The following is a 23,501-nucleotide window of genomic DNA, read 5'->3' on the forward strand; positions in this document are numbered from 1 at the left end:
CACCCAGTATCCAGCACCCGGCACCCAGTACCTAGCACCCAGTATTCCAGCACCCGGCACCCAGTACCTAGCACCCAGTATCCCAGCACCCGGCACCCAGTACCCGGCACCCAGTATCCAGCACCCAGCACCCAGTACCTAGCACCCAGTATCCCAGCACCCGGCACCCAGTACCCAGCACCTAGCACCCCGGAACCCAGTATCCAGCACCCGGCACACAGTACCTAGCACCCAGTATCCAGCACCTGGCACCCAGTACCTAGCACCCAGTATCCAGCACCCCGGCACCCAGTACCCGGCACCCAGTATCCAGCACCTGGCACCCAATACCCAGCACCTAGCACCCGGCACCTGGCACCCAGTACCCAGGACCCGGCACCCAGCACCCAGCACCCGGCACCCGGCACCCCGCAGGGGCCCGCCCGGCGCAGCTGAGGGGACGGACGGGCTCGTCGGCGGCGCGTCCCCCGCGCAGCCCAGAGGGGGCGGCGGGGAGAAAACCGGGGCGCGGGGACCCTGAGACGCGGCTACGGAGACGCGGAACCGGAAGAGCCGGGCGGGAGTCGCCGGCGTCCCGCTCCGCTCCCGGGGTGGCTGCGCGGGGGCCACGCCCCGGGGGGCGGGTCTCCGGGCGGAAGTGACGCCGCGCCCCCGACCCGGGGTGGAGCGGCCGCGGTGCGCGCGGGACCGGCGGACGGCGGCTGCGAGGGGCGATGCGGGCGGCCGGGGGGCTCGGGGGCCGCGCGGCGCTGTGGCTGCTGCTGGCGGCGCGGGCAGTGGCGGCGATCGAGCCCGTGAGCGTGGCCGTCGCCGTCGGGGCCGCGTCCCTGCTCACGGGCTTCCTGTCCTACAACGACGTGTACTGTCGCCTGGCCGAGTGCTGCCTGCAGCGGCCGCTCAACGCGACGGGTAGGCGGGCGCGGCGCGCGGGGCGGGCCCCTCGGGCGCGGGACGGGTCCCCTCGGGCGCGGGACGGGCCCCCACGGGCGCGGGACAGGGGCGCGCACCGAGGCGCGGGGAGGACGGGGGCCCCCGCCCGGGAGCCGCGCCTTCTGCCCCCGTTAGCACCGTCCCACCTGTAAGAGCGAGTTTGAGCCCAACTGCCAGGAGCCGCGCGGCAGAGTCCCGGGGACCGAGAGCCTGTTCCGGGAAATGGCAGCTGCGCCCCTTTCTTCATGCATCCGAGTTCAGGGGTAAAACGAAAGTGAATTCCTCGAACTCCTCTGACTGCCTCGTCCGGGAGGCGGGAGGGGGCAGAGCGGGAAACCCCCGGGGTCGGATACAAAGTAAACTGAACTAGACGCGCGCCGCTGACGCCCCTGGGTACAGGGCGGCCGCCGGCAGCTCACCTGGTAACAGTAACACCCGGAGGATCTGCAGCGTCTGCTCGGCGCAGGGAGGGTCCCGGGAAAAGGAAAGTACCCCCACCTCCCAGAGGTGGGTTTTGGCAGATGCAAAAAGACAGCAGATGGGCTCAGTCAAAGGTAAAGACTGAACTTTGTCCAAAAGATGCAGGCCTAGGACAGGACCACCCAGCGGGCCTCGCCTTTAGTTGGGAAGTTTCGATTTCAGACCCACCCTATGGGGCTACTTTCGGTCTCTGAGTTTGGAAGGCTGCCCCTCAGGCCTCCCTGGAGCTTGCAGGTTAGTATGCGGCCCCTTTTTGGGCCACACTTGGGAGACATTCTCCAGATCGTGGGGCTCTGCCCGGGTCCCTGTCTCAGTGTTCAGACCCCTTGGGGTCACAGTGAGAAGGAACTGAGAGTAGCTGGTCAGCCCTTCTGCGCCACCTCGACCCTTTTAAGCAGTTTTCAGATGTTCAGGGTCCACTCGCAACACCCACATTGGGCCCTTGGTTTTCATACAAGCCGGCAGGGGTGGCTGGGGAAATGACGTGCAGCTCAGCGAAGACACTGCTGATCCTTGGATGGACGGACGTCTTTAGCTTCCCTGTCAGACACGAGTGTCGAGGGGGACACCCATCTGTCTAGTGCATCCTGTGACTGCAGCCCGTGGCTCCGCTTCAGTGCCGGCCCTGTGGGTTGGCGGAGACCCTGCCGGACCTCTTGCCACTCTGTGCCTCTGTGGCCAGCTAGGGAAGGTGCAGCCTCTCTGGCGCGTGTTTTTTTAAAAAAATATATATTTTTATTGATTTCAGAGAGAGGAAGGGAGAGGGAGAGAGAGAGAAAAAGATAGAAAGATCAGTGATGAGAGAGTTATTGATCAGCTGCCTCTTGCACGCCCCCTGCTGGGGATCGAGCCCGCAACCCCAGCATGTGCCCTGACCCGGGATGGAACCGGGTGGAATCTCCTGGATCCTAGGTCGATGCTCAACCCCTGAGCCGCGCCGCTGGGCTCGGGAGCATGTTTAACGTGCGTTTCTCTTCTGTCCTCGGCTGGCTCCTGCAGCCCTCAAGCTGGAGCTGCAGGAGAAGCTGTTCGGGCAGCACCTGGCCACGGAGGTGATTCTCAGGGCACTGAGGAGCTTCCAGAGCAACAAAGACCCCAAGAAGCCGCTGACTCTCTCCTTGCACGGCTGGGCCGGCACCGGCAAGAACTTTGTGAGCCAGATTGTGGCTACAAACTTGCACGAGAGAGGCCTGAAGAGCAAGTTCGTCCACCTGTTTGTGTCGACCCTGCACTTCCCTCATGAGCAGAAATCACAACTGTACCAGGTAAGGGAGCCCTGCTTCCCGCCCGCCCGCCCGCCGCTCCTCTGGGCCACCTGTCTACTAACTCCAGCCTCCTCTTGTCTTGTTCCCGCTCCCGCAGCCCCGGGCCCCGCTGGGTTAGGGCGCGCTCACCCCTGAGACCCTTGGCCATTTGCAGAGTTCCCCCTACAGCCTTTCCCTCCCTTGATCCCAAAATAATACAGCGGCGTAGATGATATTTCCCTTGAAAGGTGGAGGCTAGAGAGGCGAGGCGACTTGCTCCTTCCGGTCTTTGTGACCTGGTAGCAAATCTCCCAACTTCCAGTCCCAGGGTGGCCACTTTCTGCAGTGAATGGGCGCGTTCCCCTCGCGGCCCTTGGTTGAAGGGTCCTAAACAATAAATGACCTCGGCCACCTTCCCTCAGGGCTCGTGCCTGGGGTGCAGCCTCGCCCCTGCCTCTAGCCGCCGAGACTAGAGGGTCTGTGCCCCCCCCCCCTTCAGCTTGCATTCATCTCTGCAGCCGGCTCCCATGTAAATGAGTGTCCTCCATGTAAAGGTTAATATTCCTGCTGGTAGGTGGGGACTGAAGAGAGAAACTGAAACTGAAGCGAGGGAGAAAGCGAGAGAGGCCGTCCAGGGGCCGGAAAGGCTTCAGAAAGGAGGGAGCCTCCCTGCGGCTCTCGTGGTGCAGGGAGAGCGGGGCTGCCTCTGGAGCCTTTCGCATTTTGGGGGCTGAGGGCTTGCCACTTGGGTGTCTTTTTGTTTGTTTCGAGAAAGCCTGGGGACAGATGCTTTGTGCCACATGTGGTCTGGCTCCTCTGTTCAGGCCACCAGGAAAGGGGCCCTGCGAGCTCCCCCCGGTTCGTGCTCCTCGGGGTGCCTGGGAGAGCTGAGGCTTCAGCCCACGGTGACGTGAAGGTTGTGGGTTTGTTCACAGTGAAGTGATAAACATTCATGTGTCTTTTTTCTTTATTTTTTTTAAAAATTTTTTATTGATTTCAGAGAGAGAGGAAGGGAGAGGGCGAGAGAGAGAAACGTCAATGATGAGAGCCATCGATCGGCTGCCTCCCGCATGCCCCCTACGGGGATCGAGCCCGCAACCCGGGCCTGTGCCCTGACCGGGAATCGGACTGTGACCTCCTGGTTCACGGGTCAATGCTCAGCTGCTGAGCCTCGCTGGCCGGGCCATCTCATCCTTTTAAAAGGTGACCCTTAGCACATCATTCGAGTTCAGAAGAAACTTCTGTCCACTCGAGCACCCGCCTCTCTACTAGTTTCCACTTTTGATGGTGTGTTGGAGAAGCTGTCCCCCGGGAGCGGATGTCAGCGAGCTCTGTTAAACCCTGGGACGCTCTGGCTCCCCTCCCGAGCACGAGGCGCAGGGCGGCCCGGCCTTCGCGCCCCCGCATCCTGTTTCTATTGTGGTTGACCCAGGACCAGCTGCGGAGTTGGATCCGGGGTAACGTGAGCGCCTGTGCGAACTCGGTGTTCATCTTTGACGAGATGGACAAGCTGCACCCCGGGATCGTTGACTCCATCACGCCCTTCCTGGACTACTACGAGCAGGTGGACGGCGTGTCTTACCGCAAGGCCATCTTCATCTTCCTCAGGTTGGTGGGAAGTGGGTTCCGGGGGCACACGCGCCCGCCTGCGTCCTCCCAGGGCTAGAGCAAGGTGCCAGCGACCGTCTGCATCTCGTTCCCCCGGGACAAAGGCGCCAGCCTGTGAAAGCGGCATCCTGATTTCTCTTATCGCGGGTTGCGGGTGTCGGCGTGGCAGAGACGGGGCAGGGGAACGTGGATTATCCCGTGGCTGACAGCAGGCGAGCTCACTGCCTGCATGTGTTGTTCCCAGTGGAGCGGCCACGTCGCATAGCGGCCACTGCCCCTCGCGGGCAGACGCTGCTTGTCCCCTGTCCAGTAGCCTCAGTCAATATTCCCTGGTTACGTACAAACCTTAGAGCAGGTATGCTTCCTGGTTAGACCCAGAATCGCTTTTTAAAAATTGAATTTACTGGGGTGAGCTGGTTAATAAAATCAGATAGGTTTCGGGGTACAGTCCTATACGCGTCACCCGCGTCTGCACTGTGTGTTCGCCGCCGCCAGCCAAGTCTGCTTCTGTCACCATCTCTCCCTTTCTACCCTCTCCTGCCCCCCACACCCTAGACGCGGCGTCTTAATATGTGGTTTTAATCTTTGTTCCTCGGGCACACTCAGCAATGCCGGCGGGGACCTCATAACGAAGAAGGCCCTGGAGTTCTGGCGGTCAGGACGGAAGAGAGAGGACATCCAGCTGAGCGACCTGGAGCCCATGCTGTCTGTGGGCGTCTTCAACAACAAGCACAGTGAGTCCCGCAGGCCACGGCCTCACCCTGCCAGCAGGGCCGCCCCGCCTCCGCCTCAGGAGGCCGCAGCGGCCGCTGGCCCGCCGGCTTTGCTGAACCAGGGACTTTCTTAGGGCGTCTCTCGGGGGCTCTGGGAAGGTGACCTCACAGGGTGAGCTGAGGGTGAATTCCCAGCTGGGCAGGTCCTGGTGGGCGGCCACGCCCCAGGTGCGTGGCTTCTTTAGGAAAAGACTTGTCTTTGCTTTAAGCCAGCCCTGTCCCTGTCCCCGTCCCTGTCCCTGGCATCGCTGCTCACACACCTTTGGAAGCTGGAGTGACCCTGTCTCTCAGCCCCCTCAAAGGCGTGGCCGCCCCCCGGGAGCATGCAGTCCTCTTGCCGACATCCCCCGGCCGCTCCCACCTTCCCTCGCCCTCATACGTTTCCTCTCAATTCTAAATGCACAAGAGAAACTACACAACTGCCGTCCTGGAGGCACCTTCTTACTCTGCTGAGACCCTGCTTCTAGTCATGTTTGGCTCAAGTCAGTCCTTATAGAAGTTCTCCGTAGGCCTGGACCTTTCCTAGGCCGACGTTCTCTAGAGGCCAGCGACGGGCAGCCGCCCGGGCCTTGCATCAGACGTGTTACATGCTTGACAGGAAGAATTTCAAACAGAATGACCCCATCAGAGAAAAAAATTACAGGGGGTCCTAGCAGTGGGGGGGATTTCAGGGGTACAGGCGTGGAGGGTGACCGGGGTCGGGCTTAGCGGGCCGGAGCGGGGGCTCCGCCGGTGACCGGGACGGGCTCCTGTTTGCAGGCGGCCTGTGGCACAGCAGACTCATAGACAGGAACCTCATCGACTACTTCGTCCCCTTCTTGCCCCTGGAGTACACGCACGTGAAGATGTGTGTGCGGGCGGAGATGCGCGCCCGCGGCTCCCCCGTGAACGAAGACATCGTCACCAGGGTCACGGAGGAAATCACGTTTTTCCCCAAAGAGGAGAAAATCTACTCAGACAGGGGCTGCAAGACCGTGCAGTCGCGGCTGGACTTTCACTGACCGCCGTCCGAGCCGGCGGGAGGTGCGCGGGGGCTCAGTGAGCCAGGCCCGCCTCTCGGGAGCACTTTGAAGACCCCCCCTCCCCCGGGGTTTGCACATTTGCACCTGTGGACCCTCAGGATCTAGGAGTTTCTAAGAGTTGATTTTTTGATGAGCCACTAACCTGCCAAGTGCACTTACCACTTTGCAACATTGTAGCCATACAGCTGCTGTTGCGGTTGGAGATGAACTTTTATACCCGCCCCCTCCCCCGCCCCCTGCCGCCCGGACAGAAGTGCCTGGAAGCAGTGGTCTGCGGGAGACCCGGGACTGTCCGACCCCAGGAGCTGCTGTCTGTCCTGGAGTTCGGGGCCTGCTGCTCGCTGGGAGCACTAGGTCTCCACCTGCCGGAAACCTGCTCCCCTCTGGTTCTTCCTCGCACACGGCGTGCCCCGCAGGCAGCGGCCGGGGGAGGACGTGGCCGGGGGCTCCGTCCCGGCCTACGCGACAGACCGTGGCGGACGGGACCTCGCAGTCTGGCCGTTGCTCTGGCTGCTTGTGGAGCCCTCCGCATACCTCTCCCTGTGGCTCCTACTGAGCGTCAGCAACCACTGGCTACCCCCCCCCCAAGTCACCCCTAGAGTCGAACCGGAGCGAGAGTGTTGGTTTTGAATTTGAGCAGTGAAATGTTTGTCTACTACAGTTTATAGGCGGGTCGGTCTCGCTCTGTCCCACAGAACCGATTGACAGCCGAGGACATGCTCCTCTCTGAGGATGACACGCCCAGACCGAGGGGTCGGCTTGCAGATTCTGTGTTGCCAAAGTGGAAGCATCGCACACGAGAAACACTAGAGTTTCTATATTTTAAATATGTTTTTGTTTACTTCAAAGAGGAAAGGAGAGGGAGGAGAGAGAGAAACATCAGCGATGAGCGAGCCATCCGTGGGCTGCCTCCTGCGCGCCCCCTGCTGGGGGTCCAGCCGGACCCCCGGGCCCGGGCCCTGATGGGGGCCCGGCCGTGACCTCCCGGTGCGTGGGCAGATGCTCAGTCACCGAGCCACGCCAGCCGCAAGGGTGTGTGTATCTTTATAATGTTTTTACGTCTGAATCTTAGAGGACACACGTCTAGGACATTGCTTATTTTAAAACACGGGAAGGACACATATGGAACAATTGCCTGTACTTTTTCAGAAACTGAAAACAAAGGGTGTAATTTATTGTTACCCGAGTGGTGACTTTGGCCACAATTACTGAACAAAGCAGGCCAGGCTGAGGTTGTGGCTGGTCCTGGTGTCTCCCGACAGCGACACCCTGTGGCAGTGCCGGCTGGGCTGCTCCGGTCGTTGGGAAAGCAGACGGTTCCAGCTGGCATGGGCCGTGGGCCGTCTGCCCAGCGGCTGCAGTGGGGCTGCAGGCGTGATGACGACAGCCTTTTCATGCAGGTGTGGGGGGATGAGTATTGTTATGACATGGAGGCTCTACTGAGGGTCACACGAGTCCTTTACAAATGCCAAAGTGATGCTTAAATTTTAGTACAAATGGTCAAGTTGGAGCTAAGCTTTTGGGTGTCTGGTCCGGAGGAGACAAGGTTTTCTGTTTGCCATGATGCAGTCAACTCAACAGCGTTGGCCGCCCTTGGGCTATGAACGATCTGTAACTTGAAAACGCCTCGGTTGGCCATGGCCCAGCCCCCTCGCCCCCCACTCCCCAGCTCGGGGACGAGATGTAGACGGAGCTTGAATTGACCTGATGAATATGAAATAATAAAGCCAGAATTTTATCATGTGAGATGCCGTCTGCAACTTTTTCCCTAGTTTGTGTATTTGGTAGCTGGGAAGTTTGAGCTTGGAATAAAGGCTCTTCCATAACTCAGATGCTGGGCTCTGTGCCCGGGACGTGCCGGGTGGCGGTCTGTGTGCGTCGCACCTTAGAGGCTGATGTCCCCAGGTACAAAGTCAAACTGGGTTAGATGGTGGGCTGTGCTCCCGTCGTATTTTCTCGGGTGGAGATAGTATCAGAAAGAGCTGGACTTCTAATGCACTCTCAGATGACCGGAGGAAGGGGACCGAGACTTGGGGAAACGGGACTGCGGGCATTCGGCTGAGCAAGGCCGGCGGCAGAGCAGGAAACACGGCCAGGTCTTCCCGCCCAGGACCGGCGGTGAAATCCTAGCTGTTACCCAGACCTCAGCTCAGTGCCCGTCTGGCCTCACCCATCAGCGAGGCAGCGGAGGAGCTGGCGGGCTTTCCGGGGAGTTCACACCTCCACCATCACTGCCCCCACTCCCCTCATTTCTTTAAATGGTTTTTTTGTTAATATATTTTTATTGATTTCGGAGAGAGAGGAAGGGAGAGAGACATAGAAAGATCGGCTGCCTCCTGCTCGCCCCCTACTGGGGACGGAGCCCGCAGCCCGGGCACGAGCCCTGACAACAGCCCTGCCCAGGCTCAACGTCCAGAACTCAGCACCATGGAGAGCTGCCCTGGGGGGCCGGGCGCCGAAGGAGCCTGTGTACAGGCCTAGCAGCCGTGCGGCCACGGGGGCCTATGCCAGCCCAGCAGCCAGGCTGTTGACCCACCTGTGCCTGCTGAGACCTGTCCCCGTGAGCACGGCTCTGGCACTCACACCCCAGGAGCCCCGCCTGTTTGTGGGTGTCCTGGAGAGTTCACAACAAGGTAAGTTTAGTCTGCAGTGCTCCACCCTCCTGCCTGGCACCTCCGGACTGAGCCCCATGAGCCCCACCACGGTGTGCAACACCCCAAGCTGGGCGAGGAGCCGCGCGGTCCCGGGATCCTTGGTCTCTGCGTTGGACTCCGTGTGACTCGGCCTGGCCTGCTCCTGCCAGGGCTTCATTCATAGCTTAAGCAGGTAAGGCTACGGGGAGGGGATTTTCTCCTTCGACAATGAATCAAACTAGTTTTAAGGTAAGATGGTAGCTGCTGGCATGAGTAAAAAACTGTCCTCAGCATCCTCGGGTGGGGGGGGGGCAGCTAAGCTCTCCCAGGAGATATTGGGAGTTCTAATTAAACACAGGAAGTAATAATAAATAAGGTTTTTAAAAATATGGCAAAACCTGCCCGAGTACGCAGCTCCCTGGGGAATGGGAGGCAGGGGGTCTTCTCGGCCAGCTCACCAGCTGGCCCGCGATGAGCCGGAACTTTCCTTCAGGGAAACTGACAAGTGTCGCAGGGCTACGAGGAAGACTCCTGGGAAGGACACTGCAGGCTCCTCTGTGACGTGCCTGTGTCTTCTTCTGCCCGCGTCCTGTCGTCTGAACACTGCGCTGCCCCTCGCGATGGCTGCCTGTGACGGGCCTGGGCACCGCTCAGCCTCGGTCCCCACCTGCGGACACGTGCCAAGGACTCGGGGCTCTTTGCAGCAAAGATGTCACGGTGTGTGTGACAATGACAGGGACTTGAAAAACCACACAAAGCCAGCATTGAGAGTCTGAAAAGTTTCTCGGAATGTTAAAAACCATTTTAAGTAAAATTTCACATTTTCAGTAAAATTTTTTCATCTTTCCTTGAAAACAGAAATGCTTGACTTTAAAACATGATTTTTAAAAAATCATGAGCCCTGATCCGAGTGGGCCGAGGGAGGCCACCTCCTTCCTGAAGGCGCCGGGGCTGCTCCGAGGCCACCACCAGTGAGGAGACGGCCTGAGGCTGCGCCGGATGAGCCCGAGGCCCGGAGATGCTGGCCTGGGGACAGAATCCCGGGAGGCGGGACGGTCCCACAGCTTCCCAGCGGCGGGCTCCCGGCCGTCAGTCGTCATAGTAATAGTCCAACTTGGTGAACACGGTTTTGCAGCCCTTGTCCGAGAAGACCCTCTCCTCTCGGGGGAAGAAGGTCATCTCGTCGGCCACCCTGGTGACGAGGCCCTCGTCCACGTCGTAGCCGCGGGCCCGCATCTCCACGCGGATGCACATTTTCAGGTGTTTGTACTCCAGCGGGAGGAACGGGACAAAGTAGTCGATGAGGTTTCGGTCGATCAGGCTGCTGTGCCAGAAGCCGCCTGCGAGGGGAAGGGGGGTGTCAGCCATGCCCCCGCCCCCCACCCTGTCCAGGCTGGAGGCGGAGGCCCGCCTGCCCCGCAGCTCCCACCCAGTGAGGCAGGAGGTGTGACCTGACAGCTACAAAAGCAAAGGGCAGGTGCTGTGACCGTGGGAGGGGTGAACCTCGTGACATGGCTCCGGGGCTACCTTTCAAGGTCACTCGGGGATCTGAACTGGGACAGAGGCCACCACCCCCTAGTGCCTGGGGCTGCACCAAGCAGAGGCCGAGAGGGAAGGAGCGATGCACAGGCTGGAAGAAGGAGCGGTGAGGAGTCCCGGGGAGCGAGCAGATGCTCCTTCACCCTGGAAACTCGACTCACCAGTTTCAGAAGCTGGACCAGCAACAGGGTTGGAACCAGGGCCGCTGCCCCGCACGTCCATCCCGGACGGAGCATTTGGGGTCCACAAGTCAGGACCCTCTGAGAACGCCTGACGTCCCCGGGCAGAGGGTGGCTCTGCACCCACCCAGTCATGCCCCCTCCCAGCCTCCGGGCCTCTGGACCCAGCCCCCGCTCCGTCCTGAGACGCCACAGTGCCCACTGGACGCCCCTCCCGCTCTGCTACTCTCCTCTGGCCTCCATCTTGCTCCGGATCGGACCCGAGTTCTGACGTGAGGGGCTTTTCACACCAAGCGACTCCCCCACACCAGCTGGTGTCCTACAACTCAAGTCCCTGCTGACACAGTCTACCTGGGGCCGGCATTAGATCCCACAATGGAAGGCTTGGCACCCCCACTTCCGCCAGCTGCAAGTCCAGGCGTCACGTGAACTGAGTGACCATGGAGGCTCCTGTGACCCCCTCCTCGGGTTTGACCGATCTGCTAGAGCGGCTCACAGGACCCAGAGACCTTTAACTTACTAAATCACCCGTTTATCACAAGATGACGTAACTGAGGAACAGCCAGAGGGAAGCGACTCAGACATACAGTCCGTAGGTGGTGATGACTGTGCTGCCATGTGGACACTGGAAGTACCGGGGAGCACTCTGTAACCCCAGTACCTCTGCCTGTCCCGACCCGGGAGCTCCCCAAGCCCCATCCTCTGGAGGCTTCGCTACAGGGGCTGACTGCGCCGGCCTCCAGCCCTCTGCCCCCTCTCATCCGGGCCAGCTCCCCTGGAGACCAGCGCCGCCCTCTGGGGCTCCCCAAGAGCCAGCTCATCAACACACACTCAGGCTGTGGCTGGAAGGAGTCTGTGCGAGCGGACCTTATACATACTCCTCGCAAACCCCAACTTCACAGCAGGGGGTCGAGCTTTTCTTTGCCAACCGCGCTTTGCACACAACTGGTGCTCAACACACACCTGGCTGCCAAAGCGGGGTGGAGCCTGAGGTCCAGGGAAAGAACACTGACCCCCAAGCAGTGATGGGACAATCCTCGCTCCCCTCCCCAGGCCTACTCTGGGCCAGGCAGACCCAGGCCCTGGGAACAAAGGACAGGGCCGGGCAGACAAGGCCTCCTGCGGCTCACGGCGGAGCAGCCCCAGCAAGCCAGTCAAGAGCCAAGTTCAGATGACGCCAGGGGCGAGCGGCTGCGAGGAGAGCAGGAGGCGGTCGGGCAAGGCCTGGCTGAGGTGACCTCCAGGCAGAGTCTGAACAAGGAACAGCCCCCACAAAGCCCCAGGACGAGCGTGCTGGGAACAGGTGACCTCGGACAGTCTCACGGCTTCAGAGACCATCCACGGACCCTCCCCATTTGTATCCTCAGCATGATGCCCCTGAAGCTTCCCCCGAAATCCAGCCGTCGGCTCCTCATCTCTGCCTGGACGCTGCCACCGTGTCACCACTCATGAACTCGCCCATCTTCCCCACAAACCTGAGGCTCCGTAGTCTGTCCACCTGAATAGCAGTGCCACCCTTCCAAATGCTAAGCCAGATCCTGGGTTCGTCTCTCTCATTTCTATCCACAATCCTTTAGGAAACCTTATTGTTTCTGCCTGCAAAAGGCACCCTAACCCGACACCTCACCACCCCTCCACCACCCTGAGCCCCCAGCTTCCTCATCTGTGACATGGGACCATAATAAACAGCTTCCACCCCATGAGGTTCCTGTGAGGATGACAGGAGAGATGCAGGTAGAGGGCTCTGCGCCGTGCTCAGCGCAGGACACCGGCCCCGCCCGCCACTGTTTGGCAGTTAGTCCCCGGCACAGAACCTCAGAGCTCTAGGGCGACGCAAGGAAAGAAGGGGCCCTAATGAGCCATCTCCTCCGGAGGCGCCCGCGGCAGCCATCCTCTCACCGCCTGCTTTCCTCTACTAAGGAAACAACGGAGCTGAGGAAAACCCGAGCTCAGGTTCAGGGCTCCACGACCCAGTGTCCCCCCTTCCTACGCAGACTCCGCTCAGGAAGGCTCTGCGAGGCCCTGAGCACGTGCGGCCCGGCCAGCTCCAGGGGTGGCGGTGGGGGTGGGGGTGTGGGATCGACACTTGGGGTGGCCCCTGGACTTACTGTTCTTGTTGTTGAAGGCCGACGCTGACAAGGCGTGCTCTATGTCTCTGAGCTTGATGTCCTCCCTCTGCCTCCCGCTTCTCCAGAAATCTAAAGCCACCTCGGTGATCCTCTCGGCCCCGGCATTGCTACAAGGTCAGGGCAGTGAGTGAGGGCCCACAGGCCAGGCCCCGAGCTCTTCGGTCCCGTCTCGTCCCGCACGTACCTGAGGAATATGAAGATGGCTTTCTGATAGGAGACGCCATCCACGTGGTCGTAATAGTCCAGGAAGGGCTTGATGGCGTCTATGAGGCCCGCGTGCATCTTGTCCATCTCATCAAATATGAAGATGGACCTGGCGCAGGCACTCACGTTGCCGCGGACCCACAGCTGTAGCTGATCCTGAATGCGGGGGGGGGGGGGAGGCACACACACAATAAATACAAAGTTCTCAGCAAGCGTAATTCTCACACCCAACCCGAGCACTATCAACACCACAACTGCCTCTAAGCGGCTGCATTTACCCAGCGCTCACTGTGCTCGCGCCTCTGTGCTAAGAACTTTACACTCACCAGCTCTTTTTCCTTTCCACAATCCCACTGTCACCCATTTTACAGAGGAGAAAACTGAAGCAGAGAGTGCTTAATCAACTTGCCCAAGACTATAAAATTACTGGGATCTGAACCCCACCCTGCTCGATTCCAAAGCCCCCCACCTAGATTATAGGCAATTCCCGGGCTGTGAGATGCCACCCCAAGGCTGCCGCACTGAGTTAGTTGCTGGTCCTTTGCCATTAAAATGGCAACGTTGACACATTTCCTGTGTATACCAGCCCTCCAGAAAGAGAGCAGAGACCAAGAGACGATTCTGCCCTTCAGTCCTTAGAGCAGCCCTGAGCCGGTGCTAACTTTCCGATGGGGGAAGTAAGACACCTGCTTAAGTGAGGCGATGGAGCTGAGAGAACTCGCTTTGGCACGAGTCACTCGAGTTTCTGGAAGGCTGCCCGAAGGTGCTGCTTAAACAGAAAAAGTCCCTAAGAACATGTTCAGGTACTTAGAATAAATACTAAGCTCTCAAGATGAGGAGGAGGAAAGGCCTTGGAATCAGAAATTGGAGCTTGGGGGCTTTTCTAGATCCGCCCCCCAAGCTGCTTCTGAGGAGACCCCGGAAGTTACAATGTAGGCGCCTGGCTGCCCCAACCCCGGTTACAATGTTGCACAGTGCTTGTCCCCGGTTACAATGTTGCACGGTGCTTATCTGACCCCAGCAATAATTCCAGGCCGGCGGAGCCTCAGAGGGGGAACCAGGAGAGCACGGCCCCAGAGCTAGCCACTGTTCAGACAAGGACTTGCTCAGATCTGCGTGGCTCCAGCTGCCAAGGTTCCCCACTCTGCTACCCCGGTTTTCAGGCACTAACAGAGAACCCACTACAGGTCAGCCACTGTTCAAAGCACTGTTCACATGACATTTTATTGTGACCTCCCCAAAACCCATCAAAGTTGTGCACAATAGAACACTACTGCATTCCCTAGTTCACAGCTGAGAAAACTAAGAAACAGAGAGGTTAAGTAACTTGCCCAAAGTCACACAGCTAAGAAGTAGTGGAGCCTGAATGCTAACTAGGGTGACCAACTCGCCACATCCTGGAAACCATGTTCAGTCAAGCAAAAGAGGAGAATGTGTTTACACGGGGGAGGGCTAAATGCTGAGAGTCTTGCCACCTTGCAGGTCTGTTACACAGATTTAAAAAAGTGACAGTTAACACTTATTTGAACACTCATGTGCCAGGTACCATGAATTTTCATCACCCCATTTTACAGATGAAGAACCCAAGTCTCAGGGCAGTCAGGCAACTTTTGATGCAGCTGGTAGGTGTGAGAGTCAGGGCCCCAGGTGTGTCTGCCACCAAAGCCCAAGCTGTTAAGCAGTGACACAAAACAGTAAATGCAGTTTTCCGCACTACAGTTAAGCAAACTTAGGCCTCTCTAGACACACTTCCTCTTTTACAAAATGAGTTTGACTTGATGATCTTTAAGTTGGATTTGAACATGTCCATCTTTAAACTCCCATGACCCACTTACTAAAATGAGCACTGCACTGGGCCTGGTTTTGGAAACAACCAAGTTTGACAGTGTAACTGCTCCGTGCATCAAAAATCCTGTGTAACTTCTGCCCGTGGCCGTTTTCAGGGCTCACTTTATCAAGCAATTCCCAAATCCCACCCCACAACCAAGAAACCCCAAGCCGAGCACCACCCAGGAAGGATCGCGAACTCCTGCGCTTGCCTTATACAGCGTGATGTTGGAGGCGTGTGGAAAGTGCAGCGTGGCCACAAACAGGTGCACATAGTGGCTGTTCAGACCACCCTCGTAGATATTCTCCGCGATGATCTTGCTGGCAAAATTTTTGCCGGTGCCGGTCCACCCGTGTAGGGAGAGGGTGAGCGGTTTCTTGGGCTTCGGGTTGCTTATGAAGCCAGACAAGGCGTTTAAGATGACTCGCTTTGCAAGATGCTGTCCAAAGAGCTTGCTGTCCAGATCCTTCTCCAGCACTGGGGAAAACAGAGCCGGTCAGGGAGGTGGCCAGGGGCACGCCGCAGGCAAAGCGTAGCCTAGTCCACAGGCTCACGTGGAAGCCAGCAAAGCCAGCTAAGCTCCTCAAACGCCTTGGGAAGTGCAGAGGTATGTAAACACCTGGCCCAGGGTGGCAGGTGGGCCCCGGATGGCAGGTGGGCCCGGGGAGGCAGGTGGGCCCAGGATTGCAGGTGGGCCCAGGGAGACAGGTGGGCCCGGGATGGCAGGTGGGCCCGGGGAGGGGGGGATGGCAGGTGGGCCCAGGATGGCAGGTGGGCCCGGGGAGGGGGGGATGGCAGGTGGGCCCAGGATGGCAGGTGCGCTGGGAGGAGGGGGCATGGCAGGTGGGCCCAGGGAGGGGGGGATGGCAGGTGGGCCCAGGAGGCTCCCTCTGCTGGTGCCGCCCATTCCACAGCCCGAGCCGGACCGCGCCCCCCCGCCCCCAGCGCGCACCCCGGGCCCCATTTCTGCTCCTCCCGGGTCGGCGCGGGAAGGAAGAGTCGCCACGGTCCCGTCTCCGGCCAGGAAGCCGCAGGACTGTCTGCTGGAGCTCACAGACCGCGCCCGCCCGCGTTTCTGCTGAAGCCGCCCAGCCTGCAGCCCCGCCCCGAGGGTCCGACCAAAGGCCGGCGTCTCCCGGGGCCCAGGAGCCAGGCCCCGGCTCCCTGCGCCCCGGGCCCGCCCCCGGCCCCGGCCCCCGCCCGCGCCACCCACCTTCCCGGCTGAGGCTCCGCTTCTGGCCGCAGCACTCGGCGAAGTAGCAGTAGAGGCGCGGGTAGGAGATGTAGCTGGTGAGGACGCCGGCCAGGGCCAGCCCCAGGCTGATGGGCTCCACCGCGCGCACCGCCCACGGCGCCAGCAGCAGCAGGCCCAGCGCGGCCCGGCCCAGCTTCATGCCCGGACCCCTCCGCCCGCGCGCCCTGGAGCCTTCGGCGCACCCGCCGGACCGCGCTTCCGGTTCCTCCCTTTCGCCGCCGCCATCTTTGCACGGGGCGGACCTCTTCGTGACGTCGGCGCCGCCATCTTTGTGAGGGGCGGCCCCTTCGCGCCTCAAGCAACTCCATCTTTGTGAGGGCGCGGCTCCCTCGCGCCTCAAGCAACTCCATCTTTGTGAGGGGCGGGCCTCTGCGAGATGAGCGCGTCGCCATCTTTGTGAGGGGCGGCCCCTTCGCGCCTCAAGCAACTCCATCTTTGTGAGGGGTGGGCCTCTTCGCGATGAGCGCGCCGCCATCTTTGTGAGGGGCAGAGCCCTTGTCCGCTTCCGGGAGGTGGGCGCCGGAAGCTGCCGGGGCCACCCCTTTTTAAAAGCAGTTTAATTTACAGAAGAATGGAGGCGCCAGTGCAGAGGGCACACCGCCCCTGCGTTAGAAGCAGCTGTGCGCTGCTGCACGCGAGCCCGCGGACGCACAGACTCGCCCGGGCGGTGCCCTCGCCCTTGCCCGGCTTCACCCGGGATCCCACGTCGCATCCGGCCGCCGCGGCTCCCGCTCCTCTCGGCTGTTGCTGACTCCGTGGTTTGACGCCTCGGGCGGCCTCGGGGGTACTGGGCGGGTCTGCCGGGCGCCCCACTCCTGGGGTTTCCCGGTGCCGCTCCCCGGTTCGCGGGCCCGGGGCTTGGGGCGGGCACGCACCTCACGCGGAGAAGCGTGTTCCGGGGCCTGGTGCCCGGCCTGCCTGTCCGCGCCCCTGACCGCCCGGGACTCGAGTTCGCCCGGACCCGCGCCCCCCTCGCGCCCGCCGGGCGGGAGACGCCCGTCCCACGGGAGAAGCCGAGGCGGGGGGGCGGGTCCGCCCCTGACGGGCGCTGCGCCCTCGGCTCCTCCAAAGCGGGGCCCGGGGCCGCCCCGGACCCGCGACAGGAGCGCGTCGGTCCTGCGGGGAGCGCGGCGCTGGTCAGTTCCGCCCGGAGCCGCCGCCGGGGCTCTGAGCGCGCCGCCCGCGGCCTGAGACGCGGCCGGCCCGGCGCGGGGCTCACCTCGCACTGAGACGGCGACGCGGAGACGCAGGCGACGCCCCTTCCCAACGGGAAGAAACGGGTAACTCCGTGAAGTCAGAAAACACCCGTGTCCCCTGACCCCGCCCTGGGTCCTGCCGCCCGCGGGCAGGGACATCTCTGACCCAGCGCGGGTCACGGGGGAGACAGATCACCGAGAACAGAAGCGCAACTCCGAGGGCACCGCGGGCCCTGCACACGGCCCTTCCTCCTGCGCCGGGCACACATTCAGAGACAGCAAACAATTTAGGAACAGGATTTAATAACGCTCGCAGGAATAGTTTGCCCCCAATAAGAAAACCACACATTGTTTTGTTTCAAAAGGTTACAAATTCAGAGCCTGAAAACCCAGCAGGTAAGCAGCCAGCTAACAGTCAGTTCTGGGAACTGTCTGCTGGGAATGGTCGGGTGTCTGTCCAGGAGCCTCCCCCAGGGTGAGGGGTGAAGCACAGGGCTACTTACAGCCCATCCCGCAGGCCTCCCCTCCCGTCGCCCTCAGTACCGTCTGTTCATCTTCTTGAACTTCTCATAGTGATAGTCATCCGTGGCCTTCTCATTAGAGGGGCGCTTGCGGTTAGGGGGGGACCCTGTGGAGGGAAAGGGGGAAAGCTGTCTGCCGTGCAGGAAGCCAGGGACAGGCCTCGGGTCCACATGGGCAAGGCCCATTCGCCACAGGAGCCCCAGGGCTGCCCTAGTGAAGGGAAACAGCAGGGCCTCAGTAAGCACCTGTTACTGAGTGAATGTTAAGAGACACATGGTGGAGTCCACATGGTGGAGCTGGGCGCCGGCCAAACTATGCTGACACCAGCAAGCGACTTGCTGGACAGTAGCAGCTACGCTTCCTTGAGCCTGACTGTGTACCAGGCACGGCGCTAAACCCTTTTAGACATGACTTCCTTTGACCATCATGTTAATCCTAGCGGGCACGTTACCACCTCTGCTCGGAGAGGGTTAGGTGACTTGCTCAGGACAGTCAAGTTAGGCTGAGAGTTGAACCCAAGTCTGGTGACTCCAAACTCCTTGCTTACCACGTGTTTAACACAAAGCACTTGGGAAATCAAAGACTACAAAACCAAGATGTTAAAAAAATAATTTCCCAGATAAGAAAGAAGAATCAGAGGCTTTTCAGAAGCTGCAACAAATTCCGCATTTCCTTAGAATCATCCCATTGCTGATGAAAAGGGTGACGCCAGGGGGTGCAGGGTAGCAGGTGGGAAGGGGCATTGTCAGCTGCTGCAGGGAGAAATCAGCATCACACCACTGGGGGTCCATTTGGTGACTTCTCAGAGTGTAGCCTAAGGACACGATGCAGTGGATGCAGTCGAGATGGGCACCAAAGCAGTGTTGAAACGGAAAACAGGAAACCACCCAGGCGCCCAACCAAAGGGAAATGGTGGGACTACAGTACATCTCTCTTTCCAATGGCACAGGACATGGCACTTGAAAAAGAAAGTATGTATTTACGTGCTGCTGAGAGCAAACCACTGTGAGATCCTGGTAAGTTACATACAGTGTTTCCTATGCATGAATATTTTAAAAGTCTGAAAGGTTATACATAAAAATGTTAACGGTGGTTGTCTTTGGGTGATGAAATTATGAATAAATTTTCATTTCTTTTTGTTTATTGAAATTTTCTAATTTTTTGAGTATTTGATAGCCCAGTGAATCCTCAGAGCAACCCCAAGTGGGAGGTTTTATTACTGTTCCCATTTTATAGATGAGGAAACTGAGGTTTGCAAAGGGAAAGGCACAAGGCCATGGCCCAGAGCACGGACTAAAACCCAGATGCCCTGGCCCTGAAGCCCGAGCTCCACCCCTGCCGACTCCCACCCTGCCTCCATGGGCCCCAGAATGATGTGACCACTTCAGGCAGCCTTGAGGCCCCAGTTGTACTCACGATCAGGCTCTGGCTTCTCTGTGTCTCCCACTCTCAAGGGACGGGCTTTGGGCTCTTCTTTGTTTCTCCGTATGGGGGCATTGAGCTCTTCGTGATAAACTGGACCAAAAGAGATCAGGAGATGCATCAAACACGGGAACCCAGGGACCTCAAACCAATGGGGCGGGGCAGGTTGGGAAAGGGTGAGGGGCTGCTTCTAGAGGCTCACATCGGTTGTGCTGCACGTAATTCACTGCCATGTTGGTGGGCACGAAGGACGTCTCGCTGTCTTTCTTCTTGTTCTGCTGCTCCGCCAGCAGGCGGGCCTTGGCATCCTCCGTGGAAATGATATTTTTTATTTTAGCACTAAGGGGAGAAAGGGGCCGTGCCACATATTAGATCACACACCTCTGGTCCTCAGAAGAAAGGGCCTGGCGAGGCTGGCAGCTGGCCAGTGCATAAGAAAATCATCCTTCCCAGGCCACAGCCCTGCACCATTTACCAACCCCTTTCAGTCACATTCTCTTGGAGTCTCACAGCTGTGGCAGATGCGGGACTTACTACCTTCTATCAAGAGAAAACTGAGCCTCCAGAAATGAAGAGAATTAACTAAGGCTCAGCTAGAAAGGCCAGCAAGCGGTGAGAACCCAGAGGTCTCTCAACTTTCTGCTATAGCCAAAGATGATTCTGACAGTGTACTTCCTCCCCGACAGTCCCCTTTAGAGCAGATGTTTTGTGGTAGAAAGGGGTTCTGAGGGTCATGGGGTGGCTAAGCCTTTAACATCGGTCCTGCTGGAATAAAACAGAGGAATACAAGGGCCTTCCTGGAGCAGCTGAAGAGCTGGAAGCAAAGGCTAAATCAAAACAAACACCGGCTTTCAGCAGCCAGGGTCCTGTAAGTGTCTCTAACTACTCTGCCCAACTCTTCAGAGGAACTCCAGGGAAAACCATCTCAGCCCACCAGAGAACATAGTTCATGTGGGTTTCCAAGGAGACAGGTAAGAAACAGTGCCCTGAACTTTTAACTGCAGAGCAGGGAGCTCCTCCTCCACCCCGGGGCAGGAGAGGCAAGACAGTGGTTGGACACGTACTCGATGCCCAGGTCCACCTCGGGGATGCCGCTCAGCATCTGGTTGGACAGCATCTCCTCCGTCTTTTTTGCCGAGGAGACGCGGATGTTTTCAGGAAGCTCATAAAGACAGTCCTCTGCGTTCTTGGGCTTTACTTTCTGTTCTTCGTGTTCCACGATCCCTTTCCTCTTCTTCAGCTCTGTCTCAATGTACTTCATCCTGAAACAAGAAACCCACAGGCCTCAGGGAGGGGCAGGAAGCTCACAATAGGCATCTTTTAAGTTAGTGGTCCCCAACACTGGCCCATAGAGTGGTGATGGTCCAAGATGAAGTTTTCATCAGTCCATGGAGAGGTGAGAAAAATAAAAATAACTCGAGTTTTTGCATCAAGGTAAAATTTGCAACTTAAAGCACACCCTATATAATGAGATTCTGCCCCACCCTTCTGTCTTTGAAGACAGAATGGTCGTTGTTTGTTTAACAGCCTTGTTGGCCAAGACAAAAAGTGGGCTGTCTAGTGTTTAGCCCTGTGATGTTTTGGGGAAATACTACCAGTCAAAGAATCTGAAATCTCAAGAATCACTTTTAGAGAACTTATCGGACTTTTTCAAAGTTCTCAAGCCTGAGAGGTGGGCCCAGGGGGACCAACTCTGCTACTCTAGAAATGCCACCCGTGGCTAATGATCTCAGACCGACCCGCCGCAGCCACCCCCGTCGCCACAGCCAGCCTGGCACCTACATGTCGGCGTCTTCATCCCTTCGGTTGGTTTCCGCAGAAAACGACGTCCCCAGGTGGAGGTCTTCCTCTTCGCTGATCCTGGGGGGCAGTGAAACAGACCCTTAAAGCCACACCCCAGTGAGGCCGAGTTTTATGTTACACCAATAAAAAGAGTACATGGCAACAAAGTGTAACATCCTCTTTATAGGTGGGGCAAAATATGATGTAAATAAAATACATATATGCAAGCAAATGGTTGGCTTTTGGAGCTTCCTCTGGGGAATTAGCAGATACTTTAATTTTTTACTTTTGTACTGTTTGAATGTATTATTTTTTATAACTGTGTTATGTTTTCTTTAAAAAGAAAAAAAAACTTCCAGTAAACAATGAACCTTTACAAAAGGATATACCCACATTTCTCTAAGCTAACTTTTAAGAGGTTTTTTCTTTTTTTAAATTTTAAGATTTTTGTTTTCTAAATTTATTTTTTAATATGTTTTTATTGAATTGTAGAAAGAGGGAGGAAGGGGAAGGGAGACACAGAAACATCGGTAAGAACGAAACATCATCGATCGGCCGCCTCCTGTAAGTCTCCTACTGGGCATCAAACCCGCAACCGGGGCATGTGTCCTGATCAAGAATTAAACCGGTGACCTCTTGGTTCCTGGGTCGACATTCAACCACTGAGCCACATTGGCCGGGCATGTTTTCTGTTTTTAAACTATATATAGTTTACAAAGCACAACGGATACTTGGAAATGTCCCACTAAAGCTACTGCTGCAGGCTCCAAGTCTCTGGGGGCACACAGACCCTGGCAGGGGCTGCAGGTGAATTGGTATCTCAGCGTGTCCTACACTTACTTATCTTTGCCCCTTTCCTTCAGTTTCTTCATGTCCACCATACCTCCTGTCTTCATCTGAAAGGGATCATCCTGTAGAAAGCAAATATGGCTGAGAAGAAACATCTATATAATGGCAATGAATTTTCTTAAGAAAACACAATCATCCGCTGAAGAGCATCCACATCTTCCCACTGCCCGGGGATGACCCCACAACTTACCACTAGAGTGGTCTCTTCTTGTACCTTCTCTCCCACCAGCAGGGCCGCAGCACTGAGAAAAACGAAAAAGGAAAAGGAAGGAGAGAGGAATGGCACGTTTCAGAGATGAGGAAGAATGTTCAGGAAGTTTGTAGACTGAAACATTAGTGCCAGGGCGACATTTGAGGGGTGGGCACCAAAGCCAGCTGGAAAAGCCTACAAGACTAAAACAGGGCTCAACAAGCACTCTAGATGCTGGTGTGTGTGTGTGTGTGTGTGTGTGTGTGAGAGAGAGAGAGAGAGAGAGAGAGAGAGAGAGAGAGAAGAGGTAAACTTTTCTATAAAGCCATTTGGCATTATCTTGGCTTGGAAATCTCATTTCCAGGATTTTTGTCTTCAGGGAAAATGAAGCTAAAGACAAGTGTAGGGAAATACTACTGTAGCTTTATTTGATGGACATTTACAAAAATGACCCACAGGTCCTCAAATAGGGAATTAGTTGAATTACAGCACATTCTTGTGGTAGCGTGAGTGAATGTCCACAGTGTCACAATGAGCTGAAAACAGCACAGAATGAAAGTTCTCACTATTCTTTACAAAAGCGAGAAGGAACACAGACAGGAAAGAGCATTATGTGTTAACAACAGTGGTTACCCTGGACGGGAGAATGACGGATGCTGTTTATTTGCTTGATTATACTTTTCAAAACTTTCCAAACTCTTATCACTGTGCTTTCACACGAGTTAGTGACCTGTTTCTGCACCTCTGGAGCAAGCCTAAGGACCCACACGGCTCAGGGCACCTCCTGGTTAAAAAGAACCAGGACCTCTGGTTTTCAAAGAACGCTGGGCCTCTTTCGGGGTAGTGGAAGCTGTGTCCCAGGAGAGATTCTGTGGCAGCGCCCAGGGCGGGGGCGTGTGCCAGCCCCACCTCCTCCTCCGGGCCCACCCACGGTACCCACCTCACTCCGTTGGGCCTCTTCCTCAAGTTCTGCACCTCTCGGGTCTCTTCCAGTTTTAATCTGAAAAAGGGCGATGGACAGGTTGAGAGGCCCTCCGCGGAACTCGCAGCCAAACAGCAGCTCCAGCAGCCTCCCAGCCGTCTGCGGGCGCCGGGGTCCAGAAGGCCACCCTGCGCCGGGACCCGCGGGGACTCAGACCCACTGCCCACCCCGGGGGCACCGCTTCCAATTACGCGGCCTCATCCCTAGAAGCCCCCATTTCTTCGTCCGCACAGGGGACACCACCACCGGCTCACAGTTACCAGTTGTCAAGGAGGCGCCTGGCCCGTGCCGAGCCCCCAAGCCAGCTTCCCTTTCCCTGCCCAGTGGAAACCCCGCTCCAGACGCACCGAACCTCTTCTGAGTTCTGCTCATCTTCGTCTGACTCCGAGTCGGCCCGGCGCCGGCGGAAAGCCTTCCCGGTGACCGGCATGGCGACGCCGGCCCCGGAGGGTCCAGCCGCGGCCCCGCTGCGCCGAGGTCCCGCCTGCTTCCGGCGCACAGCAGTGGCGTCAGAGGGCCCGCCCCCGCGGTTCCGCAGTGCCCTGCGCGCCGCGGCCGGGCTAGCATCCGGCGCGCAGCTGTGCCGTCAGAGAGCCCGCTCCGCCGGGCCCCGCCCCCTCCTGGCCCCGCCCCCAGCCCACCTGGCTCCGCCCGTCTGGCGCTGCCCGGTGGCCACGCCCCGTTCGTGGCGCAGGCCTCTCCCGATTGGGCGGCCGAGGGGGAGGAGGCGGGGC

At 58.2% G+C, this 23,501-nt stretch overlaps 3 protein-coding genes across 4 annotated transcripts; 1 reads left to right on the forward strand and 2 right to left on the reverse strand.

Moving 5' to 3' along the window:
• The first annotated feature begins 664 nt into the window (after nucleotides 1–664).
• TOR1B (torsin family 1 member B) lies at nucleotides 665–7,803 on the forward strand. The gene is made up of 5 exons (XM_081150470.1): nucleotides 665–909; nucleotides 2,410–2,675; nucleotides 4,087–4,262; nucleotides 4,869–4,996; nucleotides 5,795–7,803. The coding sequence occupies exons 1-5, from the start codon at nucleotides 714–716 to the stop codon at nucleotides 6,034–6,036; spliced, it is 1,008 nt and encodes a 335-aa protein (XP_081006596.1). The 5' UTR covers nucleotides 665–713; the 3' UTR covers nucleotides 6,037–7,803.
• A 1,651-nt stretch (nucleotides 7,804–9,454) lies between these two features.
• On the reverse strand, nucleotides 9,455–16,074 carry TOR1A (torsin family 1 member A). The gene is made up of 5 exons (XM_081150471.1): nucleotides 15,783–16,074; nucleotides 14,781–15,046; nucleotides 12,722–12,897; nucleotides 12,517–12,644; nucleotides 9,455–10,030 (listed from the first exon to the last, which is right to left on the reverse strand). The coding sequence occupies exons 1-5, from the start codon at nucleotides 15,961–15,963 to the stop codon at nucleotides 9,780–9,782; spliced, it is 1,002 nt and encodes a 333-aa protein (XP_081006597.1). The 5' UTR covers nucleotides 15,964–16,074; the 3' UTR covers nucleotides 9,455–9,779.
• Nucleotides 16,075–17,303: 1,229 nt separating this feature from the next.
• On the reverse strand, nucleotides 17,304–23,388 carry LOC308564302 (splicing factor C9orf78). 2 transcript variants are annotated; one of them, XM_081152326.1, is made up of 9 exons: nucleotides 23,115–23,388; nucleotides 22,726–22,785; nucleotides 21,786–21,837; nucleotides 21,587–21,657; nucleotides 20,747–20,824; nucleotides 20,029–20,226; nucleotides 19,167–19,303; nucleotides 18,959–19,057; nucleotides 17,304–17,648 (listed from the first exon to the last, which is right to left on the reverse strand). In XM_081152326.1, exons 1-9 carry the CDS (start codon nucleotides 23,195–23,197, stop codon nucleotides 17,557–17,559), a joined length of 870 nt encoding a protein of 289 aa, XP_081008452.1. In that variant the 5' UTR covers nucleotides 23,198–23,388; the 3' UTR covers nucleotides 17,304–17,556. The 2 variants fall into 2 exon arrangements, with proteins under 2 accessions (XP_081008452.1, XP_081008453.1); XM_081152327.1 differs by having other exon boundaries at nucleotides 23,120–23,272.
• Nucleotides 23,389–23,501: the final 113 nt, after the last annotated feature.

The sequence above is a fragment of the Miniopterus schreibersii genome, assembly GCF_964146895.1.
Source record: "Miniopterus schreibersii genome assembly, chromosome: 11".
NCBI classification, from domain to species: domain Eukaryota; kingdom Metazoa; phylum Chordata; class Mammalia; order Chiroptera; family Miniopteridae; genus Miniopterus; species Miniopterus schreibersii.

Excerpts from the sequence above, each read along its gene's own strand:
- TOR1A (XM_081150471.1), bottom strand. The coding sequence starts at position 15,963 with ATGAAGCTGGGCCGGGCCGCGCTGGGCCTGCTGCTGCTGGCGCCGTGG. Across the intron at positions 12,898-14,780 it reads CCAACATCACGCTGTATAAG|GATCAGCTACAGCTGTGGGT; the intron begins GCAAGCGCAGGA and ends CCCCGCATTCAG. Across the intron at positions 12,645-12,721 it reads GCCATCTTCATATTCCTCAG|CAATGCCGGGGCCGAGAGGA; the intron begins GTACGTGCGGGA and ends CTGACCTTGTAG.
- LOC308564302 (XM_081152326.1), bottom strand. The coding sequence starts at position 23,197 with ATGCCGGTCACCGGGAAGGCTTTCCGCCGGCGCCGGGCCGACTCGGAG. Across the intron at positions 21,838-22,725 it reads AAGAGGCCCAACGGAGTGAG|TGCTGCGGCCCTGCTGGTGG; the intron begins GTGGGTACCGTG and ends CGTTTTTCTCAG. Across the intron at positions 19,304-20,028 it reads GAGGTGGACCTGGGCATCGA|TGCTAAAATAAAAAATATCA; the intron begins GTACGTGTCCAA and ends TTCTCCCCTTAG.
- TOR1B (XM_081150470.1), top strand. The coding sequence starts at position 714 with ATGCGGGCGGCCGGGGGGCTCGGGGGCCGCGCGGCGCTGTGGCTGCTG. Across the intron at positions 2,676-4,086 it reads AGAAATCACAACTGTACCAG|GACCAGCTGCGGAGTTGGAT; the intron begins GTAAGGGAGCCC and ends TGGTTGACCCAG. Across the intron at positions 4,263-4,868 it reads GCCATCTTCATCTTCCTCAG|CAATGCCGGCGGGGACCTCA; the intron begins GTTGGTGGGAAG and ends GGGCACACTCAG.